At 48.9% G+C, this 21958-nt stretch overlaps 1 protein-coding gene across 1 annotated transcript in view; it reads right to left on the reverse strand.

Moving 5' to 3' along the window:
• The window catches only part of ERI3 (ERI1 exoribonuclease family member 3), a 134653-nt gene that overhangs the window by 70489 nt on the left and 42206 nt on the right, over nt 1-21958 (reverse strand). Inside the window, exon 6 of the mRNA XM_074152128.1 lies at nt 9992-10064. Coding sequence (XP_074008229.1) covers nt 9992-10064 — 73 coding nt within the window. The remainder of the gene's footprint in view (nt 1-9991; nt 10065-21958) is intronic.

Consider the following 21958-nt stretch of genomic DNA (forward strand, 5'->3'; position numbering starts at 1 on the left):
GCTCCAAAACACCTTGCCTATGAAAAGAGGTGAGATTTTGTCATGCAATTTCAATATGTATTAGCAAAAGAGAGTAGGAGAAGCCCTGATGGTAAAGAAATTAATTGGTGTGCGAGATGAACACAGCTAAAGCACACGCAGGGTAACTATGGGAAGGAAGGAAGGAAGAGCTTCTTGTTAATAGGACCAACATACTGACACGTCCCCTTTGCACTTGTGTAGCTGCTCTAAATGGCTTCCATGTAAAAGGACCTTGTCAGAGGTTGTTTTTACCCACCCAGCAGAGTCTAAATAGCAGTGAGAGTGGAACTGTCTGCCTGTGCCCAGTCCACAACCTTCTGCTTTGGCAGTGAGAAGGGTGCTCTTTCACACAGTTGTGGATTTTAAGGCCAGAAGGAATTACTAAACTAATCTGACATTTTGCAAGCCGGGAAACTTAGCTACTTTCCGATGAATTAAGACCTAAAACTTACATTAACCCTCTGAGGATCGCATCTTTCCTGTCTGCTCCCAGAACAGTTCGTACAGGCACATGCTCCACAGAAAATCGCTACTGTGCTTTTAGGATGCAGTGAAAAGAACACCAACAAAAGCCAAAGGAGAGGGAAACACACAAAATCAAATGGTTTAGGCGAAGATGGACACTGCTCTTTTCTGCCCTCCTGGGACGGGCATGTGTGTTATCGCTCAAGTCATCCAAAACCAGTGAAGCCTCCAGGCTGCATCTAGAGCCCCTCTCAGCTGTAGCAAGACCAGCTCCTGAGACTGCAAGAAAAGGAAATGAAATGCGAGGCTGGGATCATTACTTTGAAACTATAAGCTCGTGCCACTGAGCCAAAGCCTGTTATATCGACATGGGTTTGTGTCACCCCAGCAGCAGAGATCATTCTCCATCTCCGCTTGCTCGGCTCCCCTCCTCCCGGGACAGCTACCGGCACGGAACTCCGCGATGCTCTGCGAAGTCAAGCTACAGAAAAACTCCCAACTCCTTGCCCAGCAGGTTAAAGTTACAGGGCCGAGCTACTGCAGAGCAAAACATACCTCGCTGACTGCTCCACCACGCTGGGGAAGCTGCCAGCAAAGCACAAAGTGCCACCTGCAGAGAAGCAAACAGCAAAAACCCCCAAGTTTCTTTCCCTGGGGCAGAGAGCCCAGAGGGGGGTGTTGCTTCTTAAAGCCTCCAGTATTTAAAAGGCACTGAATTTGCACCCAGCTGTCACGTAGGATGCTCCCACTCTGTGTCTCCAGTCACCAGCCTGGGCAGCAGCGCTGAGGGAGGGAGATAACCCTACTCACCAGACAATCCCAGGCTGAGGAGGGGAAAGTAGAGCCCTAAACAGCTACTGGCCGTGCAGCCCACACGCTGTGCCTCCCCTTCCTTTGTTTTATGTGAAAGTGGATAATAAACCCAACCCCAGTTGTCATTCTGTGTTATGTGGGCACTGTACCTTAGCACATATTGCAAACCCACATCAACAACCCTTTGCTTCTAGGGAAACCAAAGCAAAGAAGTCTGATGCATCAACCCATCCTGTATCCCCTTCTAATGAGACCAGGAGGAGGAAAGGGAAAAGACTGTCAGGAACTTACAGACGCTCACCCTCTCTTTCCAGCACAAGGGCCTGCTTGTTGGTTTTCCTTGGAAACGTGTTTTAAATAAGAAAGGGAGGACAGGTCCCTCTGCAGTGGGACAGAGAGGGCTGCTCCTTTAAGGCCTCTCCTGGATGCCCTTTCCCTTTGAGATGACTATCCTCGACTCCCTCCTCATCTCCCTCCCTTTGATTTAAGAGTTCCTCTCCTGGCCCTGACAGTAAGGTATTTCTGTCCCACAGATTATAACTCACTCTGGGCTATTATTCAACTCCCAAGCCCTGGCCCTGCTGCATTTAGTCCAAACATAATATCCTTCATGCATATATTATCTGTCTCCCTATTATCTGGAATCATTTCGGAATTAAATTTCAGTCCTGCAATATTGGCTTGAAGAGCGGCTCGCTTTATGGGCTAGTCAAAGGTTAGAATACCAATCAAAATAACACTGCCGATGCAGAGAGACATTTTAATATTCCAAAACCCGGTAATTGTAAAAGGACATAATATTTTTTCCCTGATTACCCCAAAGGCAACACATGTTAACAAGGCGAGGGAGAGAGTGAAAGAAATTTCAGAGTTCAGACAGCTGCACGACAGATTTAAAGGAGAAGTCGTGGACGGTTGCCGTGCTCCAGCCCCTGGAGCAGGAGGGTCCCCTGCCCGTGCCAGCAGTGCCGCGCTCCCCGGGATGCTGTCCCTTCTGTCCCCAGCCTCCTGGCATTCGTGCCACCTGCATTCGTTCCCCCAAGTCAGGAGCCTTCGAGGGTGCTCTCACCGCAAGGGAGCGGAGCAGCCAGAGCTAGCTACGCCGAGACGGACAGTCGACGATTATCACGGCAGAAGAAACCGCTGCGATCAGCTGGCCTGACCTGCACAGGCCACGAGGCTGCCCCAAATTAATTCCTGTTTGAACCTGAGCTGACCTTTTTAGGAAAAACCTTTCCCTGCTGAACTGGAGAATCCACCACAGCCCTCGGTAAGTTGTTCCAATGGTTAATTACCCTCTCTGTAAAAACCTGCACCTGAATTACCTCGCTTTGGCTTCCAGGCACTGGAACTGTTTAAGCTTTTGTCTGCTAGACTGAAGGAGCCTCTCGCCACATTTTGGGTCTCCCTTTAGATACTTAGTCAAGTCTCCCATACCCTTCTCTCCAGCACCCTAAACGGCTCCCAGGGTCTTTACTGCATGGCGAGTGTTCCCATGGGTCTTGCAGTTCTCATCCAGTCTTCAAGTTTCCAGAATCCTTTCCGATGCAGAGATAGGACCCAGCATTCCGTACTGGTCAAACCAGTCCCAAAGAAAGAAATGATCCAGCCCCTCTGCTCCTACTCACCATTGCCTGTTTATAAATCCAATAGCAGCCGCCTCCTGGACGCAGTATCTGCACATTTTATCGAAAATGATTTTATGTTTTCTTTCAGGGCATTGATAAAAGTGTTAAATACAAGAGGCCTGAGAAATAGATCCCTGTGGGACCCCACTAGGAAGACATGCACTCCATGATGATTACCCATTTACAATTAAATGCTAGGAGCTGTCAGTTTGCTCGTTCTTAATCAATGTAATGTGTGCCATGTTGATTTTGTATCACTCTTGTTTCTTAATCAAAATGTCATAAGGTACCAACTCAAATGCCTTCTAGAAGTATATTACATTGACATGGTTACCTTTATCAACCAAACATGTAGTCTCATAAAAAAAATATCAAGTTAGTTTGAAAAAGATCTAGTTTCCATAAATCCACATTGATTGGCATTATATTACCCTCTTTTCATTCTTTATTAATCAACTATGATATCTGGCTTTTCATTACTTTGCCCAGAATTAATGTCAAGCTGATAGGGCTATAATTACTTCATCGGTCATCCCATTTGCCCTTCTAAATTACTGGTACAACATTAGCTTTCTTCCAGTCCTCTAGAACTTCCCCCATGCTCAAAGACTTATTAACAGTCCAGGGCTTCTCAGCCAGCGTTTTCAAAACTCTTGTAAACCAGCTATGCAAAATGCCAACTGAAAGCCACCACTTTATCAGATAACTGTGTTGTAACAGCAAACCTCTTGCTCAGCGACATGGCATCCTCTGCCTTTCTGCAAATGCACAGCAAAGTATTTATTAAACATGATCGTTTTGCTGTTATAAGCAATTCTTCCACTTCCTTCCAACTATGAACCAGTGCCATTGCACAAGCACTTTTCTTTCCTCATCTCCACAGAAGAGACACTCTCACTCTCCTTAACCCTGGAGTCACACCTCTCCTTTTGTTTCCTTTCACAACCTCTTGCATTCCTGCCTTCTGAGAGAGACCTTCCACAGCCAAGAGCTCTGCAGCCGGGGGCGAGGAGTCCCGGAAAGCACAGCTCCCACTGAAGGAAGGTGTGAGAGGGTCTCAGAGCACTCATCCATGGTGTAAACCAGCAAAGCTCTGAGCACCACGGGAATACGAGCAGCTCTTTGCAGTTAAGTGGCCATTCACGTGCTTGATGCTTTGGCCATGAAGCACTCTGCCTGGAGTCCTCCTCCACCATTTCTAACCTTACTAGGAATTTTATGTTCCCTATAGCCAGTAACTCAATAAACAGGCAACTAGTAACAATCACAGTAAGTCCTCAAGAAGTTAGACCTCACGAAAGCAACTTCCAGACATATGGGCCAAAAAATAAACCAGTTCTCAGTTATACCCATTTAAATGTTCTTTGCCCAAAGCATGAAACACAGTTCAGCACCAAGTGTCTGAGAAGCATCCAGAGATCCTCTTCCCACCCCAAAGGCAGAAGGAATTGTTAATTCAGAGGAGAAACAAAAAGCTGTTAGCAAATCTTTGTTTGTCTAGAATGTGTTTATTTCTAGTTGCCAAATATTAACAAAAACATCCTATTACATGCTTCCTCTGTCAGATTTTACAAAGTGAGTGGGTGACCTTAAAACATTTCTGCATGTGTACTAATAGTTTGCTTCCAGGCTTTGAGTATTTACAGATCAATAAATGGTGGGCCTGGAAAAGGCCAGCTCTGCACACAGCCATGGCACCCCCAGCATGGTCACGCTGTGCTCCCCAAGGCTCCGTCAACCTCTGTTTCGTCATGCCCAGAGAAGGAAAGCTGCATTCATCCACACACATCATTCAACTCTTGCCTTTCATAAAAACCTCTCCCGGACTCTAGGATGATGTCAAACTAGGACCAGTTTTCTGTCATTTCTAAAGCAACCACTATTACTGCATCTAAAGACACGTTGCCCTCTGTGAACAGAAATCACAGATGGTCAGACATGCCAGGACAGCTGTCCTGAGAAAGCAGCAGCTCTGTGATGGGTATGAAGATTGCCTTTTTTAAAAAAGAAATAAAATATCATTTGAAAAACAAGGAATAAAACAAACCCTCAGTGGTTACATCAAATATTCCTCTGTTACCTTTTAACTGCATAATGTCCAGAGAAGAAATGGAAGATCAGGACTGTGCATACGGTGTTAAAAATAGCTTCCACAACCCAGTTCTAGAGTCATAGAGCCTGCAAGCACCTTTGTGGCAGCCCTCTGACAAGTGATGCTGCGCTGGAAGAGGAACAAGTAAGCAAGAGTAGGGCTGAGGTCTCAAATCAAGAATAACACAAGGGGGAAGAACTGGAAACACTTATTTGCCCTGTCACCCAATGTAAGACTTAGGCACAAGAAAATGATCTGACAGTAGGTTTAAAAGAAACAAAAGGACCTGCATCTTCACACAACACATGAATAAACAGAGTGCAATTAATGCATAATTAAATAGCAAAATTCATTGCTGCAGGATGCTGTAGAAACCAAAAGCATGAGCGGATTCAGAAAAGGACATACAAGTTTCTGGTAGACAGACGTGGTAAAACCAGTGGGTGTTAGACACAGTGGTCCAGGGGCAGCTGTCAGCTCACAGTCCTTAAAGAGGTGCGAACCAGAGAAAGCCAACTCGAGCCATGCTCTCCTTGTTACACCTGCAAGCATTGGCTACTGGCCTCTGGCACAGAGTGGATCTGTGTTAGAACTTCGGTCTGGCCATTTTGACACCTTCATCATCCTCCTAATGTGTTTCTTGCACAAGATAATTGTAAGAAAATCTAGTTTCACCCCTCCCTTCTTCCACCTCCTCCCTTCATCAAATCACTCTCCGCTCTGTGATGTGCTCCCAAACCGAGCGTGCTGGCACTCCTGTTCCCTGCCAGGTTTCCCATTCCCACGCTTCTGCCCACCCTGCGATCACAGGCACCACGGCCTCAGCCTAACACAGCTCCATCCCCACAGGGTGAGGATCCATCACGGGACCAACCATACTGCTAACTCAAGCAGGGCCTGCAACAATAAACCGCAACCACAGAGGCTCCCGAAAGAGCAAAGGGAACACAAATGAGAGCTGATCCTTGCATTAGAGTAAGCACTAACGAATTTATCCAGGCTACCTGAGGATACTTTTGGGGCAGCAGCTTGGTTGTAGCTCGTTAGCTGCAGCAGCCTTCCTTTTCACGTAAATCTTGAACCACAGCCTCCTACTTTCTGCACGTATTTCTCCGCTGGTGCCCCTCACTCCTGACATCGAGCGCTCTCTGCTATTTCCATCCTGAGCATCCAGCTCCAACAACGTAGCTCAGGTTCTGCACCTCAGTCCTAACCCACAGGGCCTCTGCGCATCGACATGACAGGCACATAAGGAGAACTGGCAGCCGGGATGGTGGCTCTCTATCAAGATGGTTTAGGGGGATATCGGAAATGTTGCAGCATTCAGAAGCAGCCTCCTCTGCTTTCTGCTGCCCTCCCACAAGGCTGAGCTAACCGAAGAGAAGAACATGATAAACTCTCTGCCCCGAGTCAGCTCTACACTGACAGTTCACTAGAGATACAAGATCGCTCAGTGACATTAAAAACGTCAGCAAACACCGATCAGGCTTGACGGAAGGGATGCATAAGCAGGCTGGGGGGGCGTAGGGCAAGGTAAAACTTCAGTGAACGCGGTCAAGTGCACAGGCAGCTTTTCTCCCTTTGTCCTCCACAGACAGCTTTTTCATGGATCCCAAGACACTGTGTGGATGTACGAATCCACCATCACAGCAGTCAGGTTTGGAGCTCACCACTACCTGCATATCCAGATCAATCCAAGAAGGTTTCCTGAGGCAAAACAAGCATGGCAGCCAGTGGGGGCTGATTCCCATCTTCAGCTTGCCCAAGTGGCAAGTCTTGGAAACTCTGAAAGAGGCCTGGAGACACAGGATGCTCGCCTCAACTGCTCCTACAGCACAGAAGTGACAAAGGAAGGAGTTTATTGTACAATGAACACTGAGAAAGACCATCTCACCACCTTGGGAAGAGGGACTGCTGAGCCGTGGAGCATCCCCACTCTCTGGTAGAGGCAGCACAGAGGAAGCACTGCTTCTTCAAATTAAACAAAAAGGAGACAAAGAGGAACTGAAGCCATGGGGGCATGGGCAGAGGAAATCTGGAACATATTTTGTTGCTACCACACTGCACACAAGTACACAAACACATCTGCCCCATACACACACTTTTCCATATGTAATCCCACTCTTTTGCATTGCCCTGTATTTGCATCAGCAGTCAGAATCATAGAATGGTTTGGGTTGGAAGGGACCTTAAATATCATCTTGTTCCAAAACCCCTGCCATAGGCAAGGACAACTCCCACTAGACCAGGTTGCTCAAAGCCCCATCCAGCCTGGCCTTGAACACTTCCAGGGGTAGGGCATCCACACCTTCCCTGGGCAACCTGTTCCAGTGTCTCACCATCCTCATAGTGAAAAATTTCCTCCTAATATCTAATCTAAATCTACCCTCTTTCAGTTCAAAACTGTCACCCTTTGTCCTATCACCATCTTTCCTGTAGCCCCCTTTAGGTACTGGAAGGCTGTGATAAGGTCTCCCCAAAGCCTACTCTTCTCCAGGCTGAACAACCCCAACTCTTTCAGCCTGTCAAGTCAATAGCATCCTCTAGAGTTCCCTATCTCAGTAGAATCCTCTTGGTATCACTGCTCACAAGCAGAGACCCAAAGGACAGATCGCAGACACCGGTGGGGCCACGCTGCAGGAAACTGCTCTCAGTTACAAATGCCATTTACACTCACATGAACTGTTTTCTTGACATCTGAAACATTCAAGTCTCTGCATTATCCATGACCTACAAATTAGCAGTTTCATGCCACGTGCTCCCCAACACCTTCACTTCATGGATCAGGTCAGAGGCAGGCTCAGCCTAAGAGGTATTTCTAAGTCAGGAACATGCCAGAGGGAGGGGAAGAGGGGCCACCTGAGCTATGCAGGGAAAAGCAGGAGAGCTAGATACCTGTCCAACCTCATTTGTCTCACAATTGGGAGCTCACTCAAAAGAGACTGAGGTCCCATTGGGTCCAGCTGCTTGGCCAGAATTACTGATCTAGGCTGGTAATCCTCTCTCATGAAAACACACAGGTGGTTCACCTACAAGCACCACCAGAGAGCAGGGCAGTGAGCAGCATGAAAAGACCCTCATTGAGGTAAGGCAAGCCCCAAGGGAAGCAGCTCTTTACCCACAGGACAGAAGTCCCTGCTCTCGTCTTCAACCTGGGTCACTTTCCAGAGGGGTACAGGGACCCTTGTAACCACCCTATGTCACATGGCATCAGATATTAGAGTCAGAAAAACTTCAGATTTTTAAGGGATTAGAGGGGTTGGAGGAAGATGAACGTTTCTAACACACATCCACTCCCCATGGTATCTGAAGGAGACTGAACCTTACTTTCCGAGTAACACATCTGCAGAGGGGGACAAGAGGACACAGGCCCCAACCCATGTGCCCCTATCCCACACACTTAGCCTGCGATCCCTCCAAAGAGCTGGCAGGGGAGTGCATTCCTCCTCCTCCTCCTGCCTTTAGGCCTGTGCTTTGTACTTCATGGATGCTCACCAGCCCTCAGCTTAGTATCACAGTATTTGCTGATACCCAATACATGAAGACCCATCTTGAAAAACAGCCACTTGCCTGGAAGTCCATCTTATGATGAATCCCAGCTCCTAACACACTAAATCCAGGAGCCTCGAACTATGGGAAAGAGCCGTAAGTCATTCATCCTGAGGTCCAGAGGAGGAGCACAGTTGGATCAACCTACTTCTTAGTGAACAACACAGTACATTGGGATTTTTTTATTTTTTTTTTTAAATATTATTATTCTGCAGCCATCAACCTGCTGGTTATATAGCTGCTATCCATTCACCGGAAGTTTAGTGAACTTCAAATGGCAATCATTAATGGTCACTGAACTGCAGAATGCCCCAATGTGCTTTCAGATTTCATTTACCAAGGACCAGCAATCAGCCAAAAGATTTGCTCTGACAGCAGGGAAATACAAGACCCTTTGACAAGTTCAGCCGGGAATGTGCTGCCAGCATCCCTTGTTAAGTTCATGTTCTACCCTATTTGACGGAACAGATCATGCAAATTGTCCTTCTGTGGCCGCTCAGCCTGTCACTCACGTTTCCATTTAAAACAATAAATAAATAAAAGAAGAAAAGAAAAGCCCACAAGTACAATGAGCTGTTTACAAGCAAATTCCACTTACCAAGACCTCTAACTATAAGGAAAAGGCACAGAAACGCAAATAAAACATTAAATTGGATGGGGGAAGAGAATCAAAAGGTTTAACCAGGAGGGTTACCCCAGTTTCTCTTGTGCATAGACCCCAGCCTCTGCCGCACCCTGCTACTGCTTGCAATCACATTTGTTCTTTTCTTCCCACTGATTTGTGACTTATGGCATCACCACATTTCGCTGGGCAGATGGAGTAGCTGTGCCAGGAGACTCTCTGGACGCATGGCAGGCTGCTCCTTAACCAGCCACAGAAGGTGTGGAGCGACACAAGACACCAGACACTGAAGTGCAAGGCATTTTGCTTTGCAAAGTGACCACTGGTGGACGTGCTTCTGAGACATCTCCCTTCTTCCCCACACCACAAAGGGAAATGCTGATTTTTATACTGGAATAATTCCACATGTTTATCAATCAGTATTCGATCTCAAGGGAACTGTGCTCCTACGAGCCTCACACGGCTGCAAAACAAAACAGCGTCAGCAACACTGGGGCCAACACAACCTTTGCTCAAGAGGGGCCTCGCAGTGTCCCACTATTATGCGGAGACACCGCACTGTGCCTGCCACAATGGGATTCTCCCCAGCTGCAGAACACATCCCATCAAGTACAGTAAGACTCTATTAGAGGAGATACAATAGGGAGCCGGAGGACTCGCTCAGCCCAGCTTCTGAGAAAATAACTCATTTCAATGCAAAACAGCAGTAGTTATTAGACACCTCCTTCAAGAGGAAAGGAGAAGGACAAGGGGAGGGGGGAGAGAGGGAGACGGGGACCATGGCAGTTTGCACAAAAGTACCTTTTTCAGATTAATCCACTGTTTGAAGTAATCAGCAACCGGCAGCCCTAAGTACTGGCATTGTCCTGGTAACCTGTAAGAGAGAAGAGAGAGCAGGTTTGATTCAATCAGCGTCCTGACAACACAAACTCTGTTTTCTTAAGTACATTTCGTTCGGAGATGGAAGAGACCCTCAAGTCGGCTGTAACGCGCTGCACATCAGAAGGGCCATAGCTCTGGGCAGAAAAAAAATAAAAATCTCACGAGAGCAGAGCTTGGCTGAAGACTTACATCCATCCAGCCACATCCAGGCTGCTGACACCTTTCAGGCTGAACATTTCCAACAGGAGCTGTGTGCAAGTGCAGCACATGGCTCTCCTCCACAGGGGCTAACACACAAACACAACTGGAGCATCCAGGCTGTCCTTAGCTAAATGAACTCATCACAAATCCCTGCAAAACCTCCTGCTCAGCCAGCGGCTTACAGTGCAGACGGAAGGACTGACAATTCACTTGTCATGCCCTGGTGCTTTTCCACTTGGCCTTTGTGGTTAAAACACTGAGTGTGGTGTTGTAATACCTCAGCACATGAGGGAGAGAAGGAGGCACCAACGCACTTATATTTGGGGGTAGTAATGCTGCGAGACCAACGTTTTAAGGCTAAAACACAGAGGCTGTTTTCCAAGCAGGTGCTTGGAAGAAGAGAGCAGTCCCAACGTTGAAGATGTAAGGTGCTGTCTCACTACGGGCTTGAGCCCCAGGAGCCAGAGCTCCGAGCACATGTATTTAACCTCTCCCTGCTACAGGGAGCCGCTGGACTAGGACTTACAAAACAAAACGGCCCCAGTAAGGGAGGCGGATTGCCTGACGGGACAGCAGGACCCCAGGATTTGGAAAGCTGTTTCTCCCACGCTGTGCCCAGGCCAGTGCCTTCGCAGGGGAGCGATGCTGTGTCCCTCCTCTCTGTCAGCAGACAGGGAAGGCTGAGTGGCAAAGCCGCTGAGTGCGGCTCCAGCCAAGCCTCTGCAGGCAGCTGAGTTACGTGAGTTTTCCCTGGCCGGTTTGATCTGATCAAGAGTAATTGATGGATCTTGCTCATTCACGTACTGCTGAGCACGCCTGGGGCACTGGTCACAGGATCTTTAACTGAAGCAAAGGAACATCCCAAATAAATATGTCAACTAAATAAATGACTAAATTAGAGCCGTTTGTGCATGTTAAAAGCCACAACCCCAGAAATAGGCTTTTGCAAAGAGAGGGGGGTGGGGAATCTCATAACTTCCTCGGGCATCTGGGGGCTGTCAAGGAGGTTGTAGGGGAGGAGGGAAGAGCTGCGAGTGCCAGCATCAGCTGCTCAAACATCCCAACACAGACCATGTCCAGGGCAAAGTCTTCTCCCACTCTCCATAGGGGAAAGAGTGAATAATCCAGCCTGGACTTCAGGCTCCAGGCTGAAATTCAGGAACAAGCTCTGGACAGATGGGGGTAAAAGCCAGATACACTGCTGGTGTGCACCATCAGCACCTCATGCAGCACCCGAGAGCTCAGTCCAGCTCCAAACCCTCTGGTGAACAGGGCAGCATCTCTTCAGCCCTATAAGCAGTTTCCCACATAACGAGATGGAGGGACACAGATAATGTATACTTGCAGATAATGTGAGACTCGGGGTAGCGCAGAACCAGAGTGGTTTGGTCTCGGTGCTGCCTCCATTTCTATGGGAAGAAAAGGAAGGAATCTGGCAAACATATCCAGAGAAATCTCCTGGGAATATGTGGCCAACGAAGTCAGCACACACTGGGCCCCAGCAGTGTACTGGCTTTGTGAGCCCTGCTTAGGCTAAGAAAGGAATGGACTCTCTGCGCCTAAACCAAAATGCCTGGTCCCAAAAAGATGCACATACCATCATTTAGGAGCAGTAATTTAAGTCATACAAACACATTTCAATAAGGAGGTCCAGAGGAATCTCTTTGAAAGCAGGAAGCCTGTCAAAAGAACGAGCTTGCAAGCAGCAGGGCTGCGGCGATTTGCAGGGTAAGCAATGTGACTTGACAGCGTGGTCTCATCTCTGGGCATGGCTCATCTGATGCTAGCACCATCGCACTGAAATAAACCACCTGGAGTCACTCCTCGCAATTGCACAGCCGTCACATAAATAGCAGCCTGGTCCACGCGTTTTACAGCCATTACACATACGTCCATGACATCCTGTAGTTGAACAGACCCCACCAGCCCCAAGCAGCACACTAAGAAAGCTCTTCCTCCAGAAAAGCTGCTTTCTATTGGTGCCCAAATTAAAAAAAAGGATCACAAGAAAAGGAACCATCTAAAAGAAATGACCAGTCTAATACAGACACATAATCAGCTTAACCTCTCCTTACACTGCTCACATTAGGTAGAGAGGATGATGACAGCACTTAGCACAAGGTATGTCACTAAAAGCTGGGTTTCTCCTCCCAGTCCAAGAGGTTTTCATTAATACAGGTCTCAGCCCAGCTCCAGTTAGAGGAATAATTATCATCTCGCTTAACATTTGGATAGGGCCCAGAAGAAGCAAGTACAGCATCATTCTTCTTAGCCACAGGAATTGACAGCTAACCACCCAGTGCAATGAATGACATCTAAAGCATTTCCATCCCTGTGGGACCAAAAGGCCCAACAAACTGGACAGTCTGGTTCTACTTCCACCCTGAGACTGATGGCAGTATGCCCTGGGCGCTGGACAGTACGTCTTTAATTGGAGAAAATAAATGCTCCAAATAAATATGTCAACTAAATAAATGACCCATTTTTGCAAACAAGTAACAACCCCAGAAACTGCCTGTGAAGCTGTGTGACCTAAGGACATTCTCCCTCCCCCTCCCAGCTTGTGCTCCCCTCATTTCATGTTAGCACCTGAGAGACTTCACCAAGTTTTTCAAGCACTAGAAGACCTACACTCATGCTGTAACCTCGGTGGGCTGTCAGCAGCATGGACCAAACCATCAGTCTACTTCCTGAGCTGGAAGGTGCAGGTCTGGTGGCTCCAGGCCAGCATGGATACAGCCACTCAATGCACTCCCCTAATCCTTTAGGAAGGATTGTCATAGAATCATAGAACGGTTCGGGTTGGAAAGGACCTTAAAGATCATCTAAGTTCCAATCCCCTGCCACGGGCAGGGAAACCTCCCACTAGAGCAGGTTGCTCAAAGCCCCATCCACCCTGGCCTTGAACTCTTCCAGGGATGGAACATCCACAACTTCTTAGGGCAACCTGTTCCTGGTCTAGTCTGGGTATGCAGTGTTCCCAGCACAGGGAACCAGGGGTTCGCACTGCACAGAAACCAAGTCCCCAGGTAGCAATGGGAAGGAAACCACACCTATGTTGTCTTTTCCCCAGGTCCAAGCTTGTCACCTGAAGTGGTCCCCCATTCCTCAGCCTGGTGACCAAGCAGAACTTTCTCCAGCATATTCTCCAGGGTGGAGTGAACAAGGCACACCTGCAGCTCTCCTGGGACCAGAAGTGCCAGGGCCTGTAAAGAAGTATCTCCATGTACCAGGGTCACCATTTATTTGAGCAGCTCATTTGGTAAATGCACTCTTATGCTCAGTATGGCTCCTCACTTTCAGAAAATTCAACCTTGATCACTGGGGGCAGCTTTGCCCCCAGAGGGGGGACTCAGCCCTCCCTCAGGTAAGGGAGAAGAGAAGTGATGGCACATTTCACTGCATTCAACACTGCATGATCCTTCCAGCTTTTCAACGAGGTCTTGCTGCCTCCCCAAACACTGAAGCTCTCACTCCCTGGGAAGGAAGCTGGCTCTCAAAACCACCCTGTCAGCCAAACACTGTGGCTTCAGGTATGACTGTACTTGATAGAGAGAAACCTGAAAATGGCTGTGGGATTTTCCAGCCTCCAATGCAGCTCTGGTAAAGTCTGCCCTCCCAGAAGCAGAGATGCAAGCACATAACCTCAGCCTGTTCCCAAAACACAGGTCCCCCTGGAACAAGTGACAGCAGGTAGCACGCTCTCCTCTGCCAGCCAAGCAAGACCAAGTCCTCCTTGGACTGAGGTTAGAAGTGGCAGCTCTGCCCCATTTTCAGACAGCTTCACCAGCCCAGGCTCTGATTTCCACCCAGCTCTGCTTCTCTGCTCCACAGGGTAAATGGAGCCTGGAGATGAACGGGATGCAAATGGGAGGCGAGGTGACATGGCTGCATTTCTCCTGTTGAAGCCAGCTCTCTCCAAGGCGGCAGAAGCGCACAGCTCGGCGGTGATAAACGGCCTTGCTTTAGTTATCACTTTCCTTAAGTTAAGGAGAGCAGCCTAGTGATGGATGGGCTGGAATTCGGTTATCAGGGAAGGCTGTCAGCCAGAGTTGCCTATCTCCACACACATTTAGCAGGGCGTCATTATGCGATGGCATGGAGTTAAAATATGACCAAGGGTATTGAAAGAAAAAGAACAGGATTAAAAAAAAAAAAAAGGCAAATTGAGCAACAATAAAGGAGCATGAGACAAGAACGTTATCGTACTAGTGACACCTTTTATCTCGGTCTGGTTAGCTAAAGCGGGGCACAAATTGGTCCTTCCTCCACTATTGTATCCTCTTGTACAAACAGAGGCAGATAAAATGTGTCACCAGTGCGATAGCATATCAATTTAACCCTAATTATCTGGGGGGTCAAACTAAGAAATAGGGGTTTCTCATTTCAACAGGTTCCTCTGTCTCTGCTCGGAGCCACCACATTAATATGGAAGGGGGAGGGGCAGCTGTAATTGATTTCCGTCACTCAGGTGGTCCTGGCGTATAAAAAATTAATGCTTGATTCTCCCAACTAATCAGAGCTGGTTAACGTCCATCTGCTTCTGGGTTCAGGATGTCAGAAGACAAAGAAATTGGGCCACTTTCTACAAGCTGGGTGTATTGATATTGAGCCAGTTAAAAGAACGAGTCCCTCTATGGGAAAAATAAAGGGACATTAAATCTTGGTTTTTATAGACCTGGTCTCAGCCCTCCAAAAAATCCATGCACTGGAGACCTTGAGTTGTAAGAGATGCAGAACATTTTAATTGTGTCCTGACCAACCTCACTGCACCAAGCTGCAAAGGAGAGGGCAGGCAGGCTCCTACCCTGGAAATCCTTTGCTGAAGGAGGGCTGGAAAGCCTGAAGGAAGCTGCTTAGACGCTGCAGCACACAACAGCAACAAGGGGATAGCCAAAGAGAGGAGCCATCTCAGCCTTGCACCCTAGTTTCAAAGCAAGGCTGGTCAAGACATGACTCTAGACCACGTGGTGCAGAGCTGCTGTTCTGTTGAGAGGTAGGGTGGGATGTCTGCCAGGCCGAGAGGAAAGCTTGGGTGCCCTCTCCTAACAGAGAAAGCTACCAAGGAAATAACATCCTGTGTGTTAAGGCACCTGAGAGGTTTTAGCAGAGAAACAGCACCACGAGCAAGGCCACAACTGTGTACACTGAGCCTCGTGTGAGCTGGAGTCAAGCTAGACATTTAAAGCAGTTTAGGTAAACCCACACCCTCCCAAAGAGGCAGCCTTATGTTGATCCAAACTTGGTTAAAACAGTAAGTCCCAGCCAGCAGGGTTCAACGGCCTGGGGATGCAAAGGGATAAGACCCTGCTCCACAGCACCGAGGCTGCTGGAGCTCCCCATGGAGACACAGAAAGGCTGGCCGGACTTTGCAAAAACCACCATGCTGGGCCAGGAGAGCTCTGGTGGCCTGATGCCACAGCACCCACATGTGAGCAGAGCATCCTGGGCACACAGCACAGCCCAAGCCACGCCACACCTTGCAGGAATTGAAGCATGCTGACCCACACCTCCAAAAAAACCCCCAAACCCCAACTCCTCCATCCTAATAATTCAAGTTAGACTGGAGCAGCTTTCCTGCATTATCCAAGGCATTGGCAGGTAGATGTCTCCTCCCCAGCACTGAAGTCACCATGCCACTCAGTGTAAAGAGGCAAGAGCAGAGCCAGTCTCCCCTCATGCTCCTGTCTAAAAGTGAGGGACAAACCCCCTGCCAGACCTCTGGCATCCCACTCACACAGTCCTCAGCCCCACAGACCTGCCAAGGAGCCAGAGGAGCCCATCTACCCTCGCTTCCCAATGGATGAACCCTTGCTGGGTGACTGCACCCCACTCTCACCAAGCACACCCATGGACCATCCCTCTGTCCCCCATCACTGCAGGCCAAACCACCCCAGCATGGCTGTACTTTAAATTCACAAGCAGTAGCTGTGGAAAGACAATACATTTGGAGAGGGACTGAAAAGCCCTGGGCTTTCACAGAAACCCTGAGACAGGTCCCATCTCCCTCCCTCTTTGCTTTCCTTCCACCCTCTCAGTTCTCTCAACCACCCCCAAACTTGTCACAGTGCAACAAGCCTACGAGCCGCACATCAGCTTTAAATATCAGCATGCGTGAAGCGGGGACATGAGAGCAGGGAAGTGGGAACAGACAGAGCAAGCCTCCATCGCCTGTCAGGAAACACTAATGAATTTCAACACCAGCAGCCATTGCCTCAGACGGGCTGGCGAGAGGAGGAGACAGAGTTACAGAGAGGAGCCTTTGCAGGAGCAGCCTGCCTTTTTTTCAAAGCCCCCTCTGCTAATAAATGTCATTGCTGAGCGGGCTGCAGCCATCCTCTAGCCGGGATGGGTTGGGTCGGGGGAGAAACAGGCGACTGACAGCGCTCAGGATGCCTGGGCAGCACAGCCTTTTCTTCTGCTGCATCCCCAGACAGGAGCCAGGAAAAGGAAGCAGGCGGGACATTGCCGTTGGCATGACGCTGTCTTCCACTAAGGTCCCAGCACCCAAATAACAACCACAGGGAGCCACAAGTGCAACCCCAACACCCCTCAAGTCCCGTTCACTGTGATGGATGGAGGCTCTACAGGGAACGGTCCTTGGGATGGGCAGAGGGATGCAGAGACAGCCAGACACACTGCCTGCGTCCCCAGCAGCAGCAAAGGGTTACAGAGCAGCCTGTCCCTTTGCTAACACAAACGCGCTCCCGAAGCAGCGCAGAAAGAAGCATCCAGCACAGGGCACCGCATGGCAACCGCACCGATGCACAACATGAAGGTCAAGGCAAGTCTTCTTTACAAATGTCAACCTGTCATCTCTGGATATTAATGAGGGCTGACCAGCAGCTAAAATGCATCCATGCTCCATTAGTAATAAGAGAGACACGATGCAGGAGAAGAGCACACACCATGGCATGTGGAGGCACCAGGGCCCGGGGAGGTGTGGTGATGCACAAGATAACCAGGGCCACTCCAGCTGCCCAGGAAGGAACACAGTCTCCACACAAACCTCTTCACTGGAGTGTGTGTTATCTTTTTCCATCAATCGTTAATTGGATTAGGGTAATGAGGCCAAAAAACCCAAGCTAAGCAGCGAGGCTAATACCTGGCACTTTCAGACCTTCCTTTCGTTTTCTGTGATGTCCATTGTGGACAGTGCTGCTTTTTCTCTCTATCAGGCATATTCCTGCCTAGGAAGATTAAAAGGTAAGCTGCAAGCCTTGGGACTCACAGCAGCGCTGGCTGAAATGTCTGAACACCCACCACCCATCATATGCCAACAGCCCGATCCCTCTTCTCTAAATTTTTGCTGGGCACTAAGCAACTGGGGACAATCTCAGCACCCATGCTTTCCAAGCAGCTAGCCTGCAAATGGGAAAGGCTGTTACCCCAGGCTGCAACCGGAGCAGTGTATACACTAGGAAAATAATTCTGCTGCAAAAACCACACAGGGCAAGTGGCTCGCCGTGACTTGCTCATCCTGCAAAGCACTGTGTGCCTTCCACTGTCATCAACCTTAATGAAACATGAAGGCATTTAACACCATGTGAGATCTGGCTCTTTTATGGGTATCTGTCTGTGCGTCAGCTAGATGCTGGCAGAGATGCTATCTCAACATTAAAAGCAAGGCCGTAACACAGCAGGTATTCAGCCTCCAACAGAAGATGTTCATCAACAATTGCACACACATGATGCTACAATAAATCTATGTGTTACCGCTTAACAGCTTCTCTTAAAAAGATTCATAGCTCTATTTACTGGGCCTGATTCTGCTGCTATGCATGTGGGAGTAAATCTGGAGTAACCCTACGTGGAGTTAGTAAGTAGCCAGTGAGAGCAGGATGAGAATTGAGCCTTTTGGTTTTTAAATAACTACTTAATTACCATGCAGGAAACCAGAGTTTGCCGGCTCCACGGTTCAGCTGAGGTTAGGAGTGCAGCAGGCAGAAGCTCTGCACTCCTCCATACCGAGTCCTCCAGATCAGTGAAGGGGTAGAGCAAATGCTCTCAACAGCCCTTCCAGACAGGGAGGACGACTGGGCGGACTTCCCTTTGACATCAGAAATGCATGATGCTGCTCCCAAGGAAAGAGAAACTGGAAAGCCTCCAAGGCCGAGGTTGTCCCCCCCCAGCCTTGGGAACCTGACACTATGAAAACCCCTTAAAAACAGATTTCTACACACAAGGTTGCTGTGACAGCCCATCTGCTTACTAAATAGAACATTATACAGCATCTTATGAATGAGAGTGTACAAAACTGGATACTGTACACATCTACCACACAGGCATGTTCTCAGTAAAAGCCACCCGTCACGACCACAGGCTGCAGCAGGTGAACTTCGAATTTGCCATCAGGAAAAACTCTTCACCGCGTAGGTTAAATAAAGTGCTGGAACAGATTGGTGGGGGAATCTTCTCCCCTGGAGACAAACTGATCTGGAGAAGACCCTGAGCAACCTGATCTAAGCCTGAAGTTTGCTCTGCTTTGAGCAGGGGTCTGGATTAGAGATCTCTATTTAAAATATTCTGTGATTCACACTGCAGCGGAGCCTGATTACACAGAGTGCGTCCCTTCTCCGTCTATGTGGTCTCTTATGAAGTCTTTCATACAGACACTAATTTAGTAATCGCCTGGTCCTCTGCCTACTAGCTGTTTTAAGGAGTGTTCACACTGCTGCTGCAGGATGCTGTAATTACACACTGAGTAAGGGAGTACATCTGATGCAACCGATGCACCCACAATGCATCGTGTCTAAGCCCCCTCAAAACCAAAACACGCACAGAAATTAAGCTAAAATTAAATGTGCTTCGCCTCCCACTGCACAATACCCATTGAAAAAATATTTCTCCCCAGGAAACTGGAGTGTGCAAGACCTAGAGCAAGGCACTGCTCTAAGACTGAGAAGACACGTCCTGTCCCAGCTCTTCGTTAGACCTGCTGTGCGACAGGCAGGAGGAAACCTCGCCTCCTCCATGCCTGACCTGTCCAGACCATTTAGTGTATAAACTCTTCAGGACAAGAGCTTCTCTGCTATGAGTCATAAACTGCTTAGTGCCTAATGGTAAAGCCTATAGACGCTTAACATAATACAATCATGTCACTTAAAAGCCATTAGTCTCCAGTCTAAACAGCACTTCTCCAGGCACAAAGGGGACATACCAACTCAGGAAGGCAGCAGAAGGGATGTCGGTGGCCAGTCGGGTCACTGGACTCGCAGACACCCGACGTGAAGCCCCAGGCAGGACGGAGCCAAGCCAAACAGCATGGGGGAAAGCTATGGCAGCTCTAGTAATCAAAGAGCTTTATCTTTTGGGCTTTATTGAACCACTTGAATCAGCTGAAAGTCCCTGCCATCCAGGTGAAAAACCTCTCACCTCCTGCCATGGCTGTACCACTTGCAAGGGGGGCAGGAGCCCCTCACCCACACAGAGGGTCTCCAACTTTCTTCATCATCTCTCTTCCCATTCATCAAATCATTTACCTGCAAGAAACTATGCCATTCTGTATTGTGATGTTCCTGGAACCTCTCTTCTTTCCTGATACTGTCTGTGCCCTCCTCTGGCACCACATCATCCAGGTCTAATCTCCCGACTGACTTCTGTGATTGCCTCTTCTTCCCTCTCCCCACTAAGCAGAAGACAGAAATCCTGTAAGGAGACAGTGGGACGGGGTAAACACCCTCCCCATCCCCTCTGATCATACACGACCCAAAATTACAGATACAACAGCTCTTGGCACAGCCTGCAGCCTGGTAGCAGCAGGGAGCCCGGCACGTTGCGTGGTTTCTCTGCAGCTGCAAATCGCATCTGCACGAGGGGAAACAAGTTTGTCTTTTCCATGTGGGGAAGCGACCACTCCCCACCTCCAAGCACGAGCTGCCATTAGTATTTGCTTCGCCGGAGAGAAGGAGCAGCGAATCCTCCAGAGCAAAGGACAAGTGCAGCAATTAGGATGCAGGGGCTGCGGGAGCTGTTTAACAGCACGACCCGGAGGTCAGTGCCGCCGACTCCCAGCCCTGCATAAATATTGTATGAGTCGGGAAGATGGGCTGCTACAGCCACCCTCCGCGCCAGCCCTCCCCCCTCCATCGCCACTCTGCATCTAGCTAGATACGCCAGCAACATTATTTACAGATGTGACAGTCGGGAAAATCACTTGAGTAACCAGGGAAATGGGAAAGAGGGCAGCTCGGTGGAGCAGGCTCCCACCCGCACCTTCTGCTTCCCCTTGCAGGGTGCTCCTCTGCACGGGAAACTGCCCGAGGGCACGGCCCGTTCTCAAGCCAGAGGGTGAAATACCACCAAGAATGAGGAGGGGAAGCTGTGAGCTCCCCTCGCAAAGGTTGCCAATTGGCAAAACAGGTTTGATCACCAATGCTGCTGAAGGACATTTCAACCAGCAGCTGCCTTCTAGTTTCCTGTCAGTGTCTCTGCTGGACCCTCCCTTTGGAGAGATCTTTATAGCAACATAACGAGAGAGGCTTTATAGAGAACTTCCCCTCAGACTGCATCCATGTAGCTCTGAGAAGGGTCCCTACTTCAGCACAGCCACATCAGTCTCATCCCTGCAGACACTCCTCCAGCTGCTCTGTTTGGTACCAACCACCTTCTTCACCCATGACCTGTCCCACTGTTTATTCTCTGAAGGATCTTCTTCACCTGCAGCTTCAACCACAATGATCAGCACCAACCCTACTGCATCATGAAAAGACCTCTCATTCCTCTGCCCATTCTTTTTTTGCTGGAGATGCCAGTCAGCTGCAGGTTTGCCATGATGCTCTACACAAATACAAACCTACTTTCAGGTTCACTGAGACTGGAGGCTCCCAGGGACAAGGACACAGGCCATTCTTCAACTGTACCAGCAGCTCATGAATTCCTAGGGACACACAGCTAAACATTACTGCCCTGGGCAGCCCACAAGGGCTGCAAGTTCGGAAACACAGCTTGGATGTGCTTCCGCCCACAATACCACTCCAGAAATTCCTCCATTGCTCTGTGGGTTGTTTCTGAATCTAGGGAAGGCAGAAGCCCGGTCTTACCGTTCACAGCTTTCCTGAACTCACTGAGCAATTAATGGGCTTAATTATTGATGGCAAAGGCAGGGAAGGGAGGAAAGAAAGAAAAAGCCAACGAGAAGGGAATGGTGTGGGGGTGGCGGGCGCCAAAGGTCTCCAAAGATCTTCCCTCAGCCTAGAGCACAGAAAGAGCCCCTAGCCGCTCTGCCGCTCCCACGGCCCTGCTCTAATGCTCCCTGACATGCCTCTGAAGACAGCGAGCTGTTTGCAGTCACCACCGTGATTTGTTAGTAATTATTTTCACGGTGTCACATTGCTGTCACTCTCTTAACAAAGAGACAGGCAGCCTGAGGCTGCCTGCGAGAAAGAACCAGCAGAGAAAAGGAATTGTCAGGCACCCAGGGATCCTCTTTGCTTCCTGGGTTTCATAACCAGAGTCCTTACCAGCTTCTGAAGAAACTTCTAAGGAGAAGTGGCAAGTCAGAATCATCTCCCATCCTGGTCACAGCAAGAGGAATTAATTACTTAGCCCCCTCCTAATTTCACCTTACCTGTAAATCCAGTGCAAGACCCAGGTGCTTAGAGCCCCTTAAGCCAGCGATTTGCTTCAGGCCTGCAGCAAAGGCAAAAAAACTTTGGTAATTGATGACTTTTAGCACTCTCCTTG

The sequence above is a fragment of the Numenius arquata genome, chromosome 8, assembly GCF_964106895.1.
Source record: "Numenius arquata chromosome 8, bNumArq3.hap1.1, whole genome shotgun sequence".
Taxonomy (NCBI): Eukaryota; Metazoa; Chordata; class Aves; order Charadriiformes; family Scolopacidae; genus Numenius; species Numenius arquata.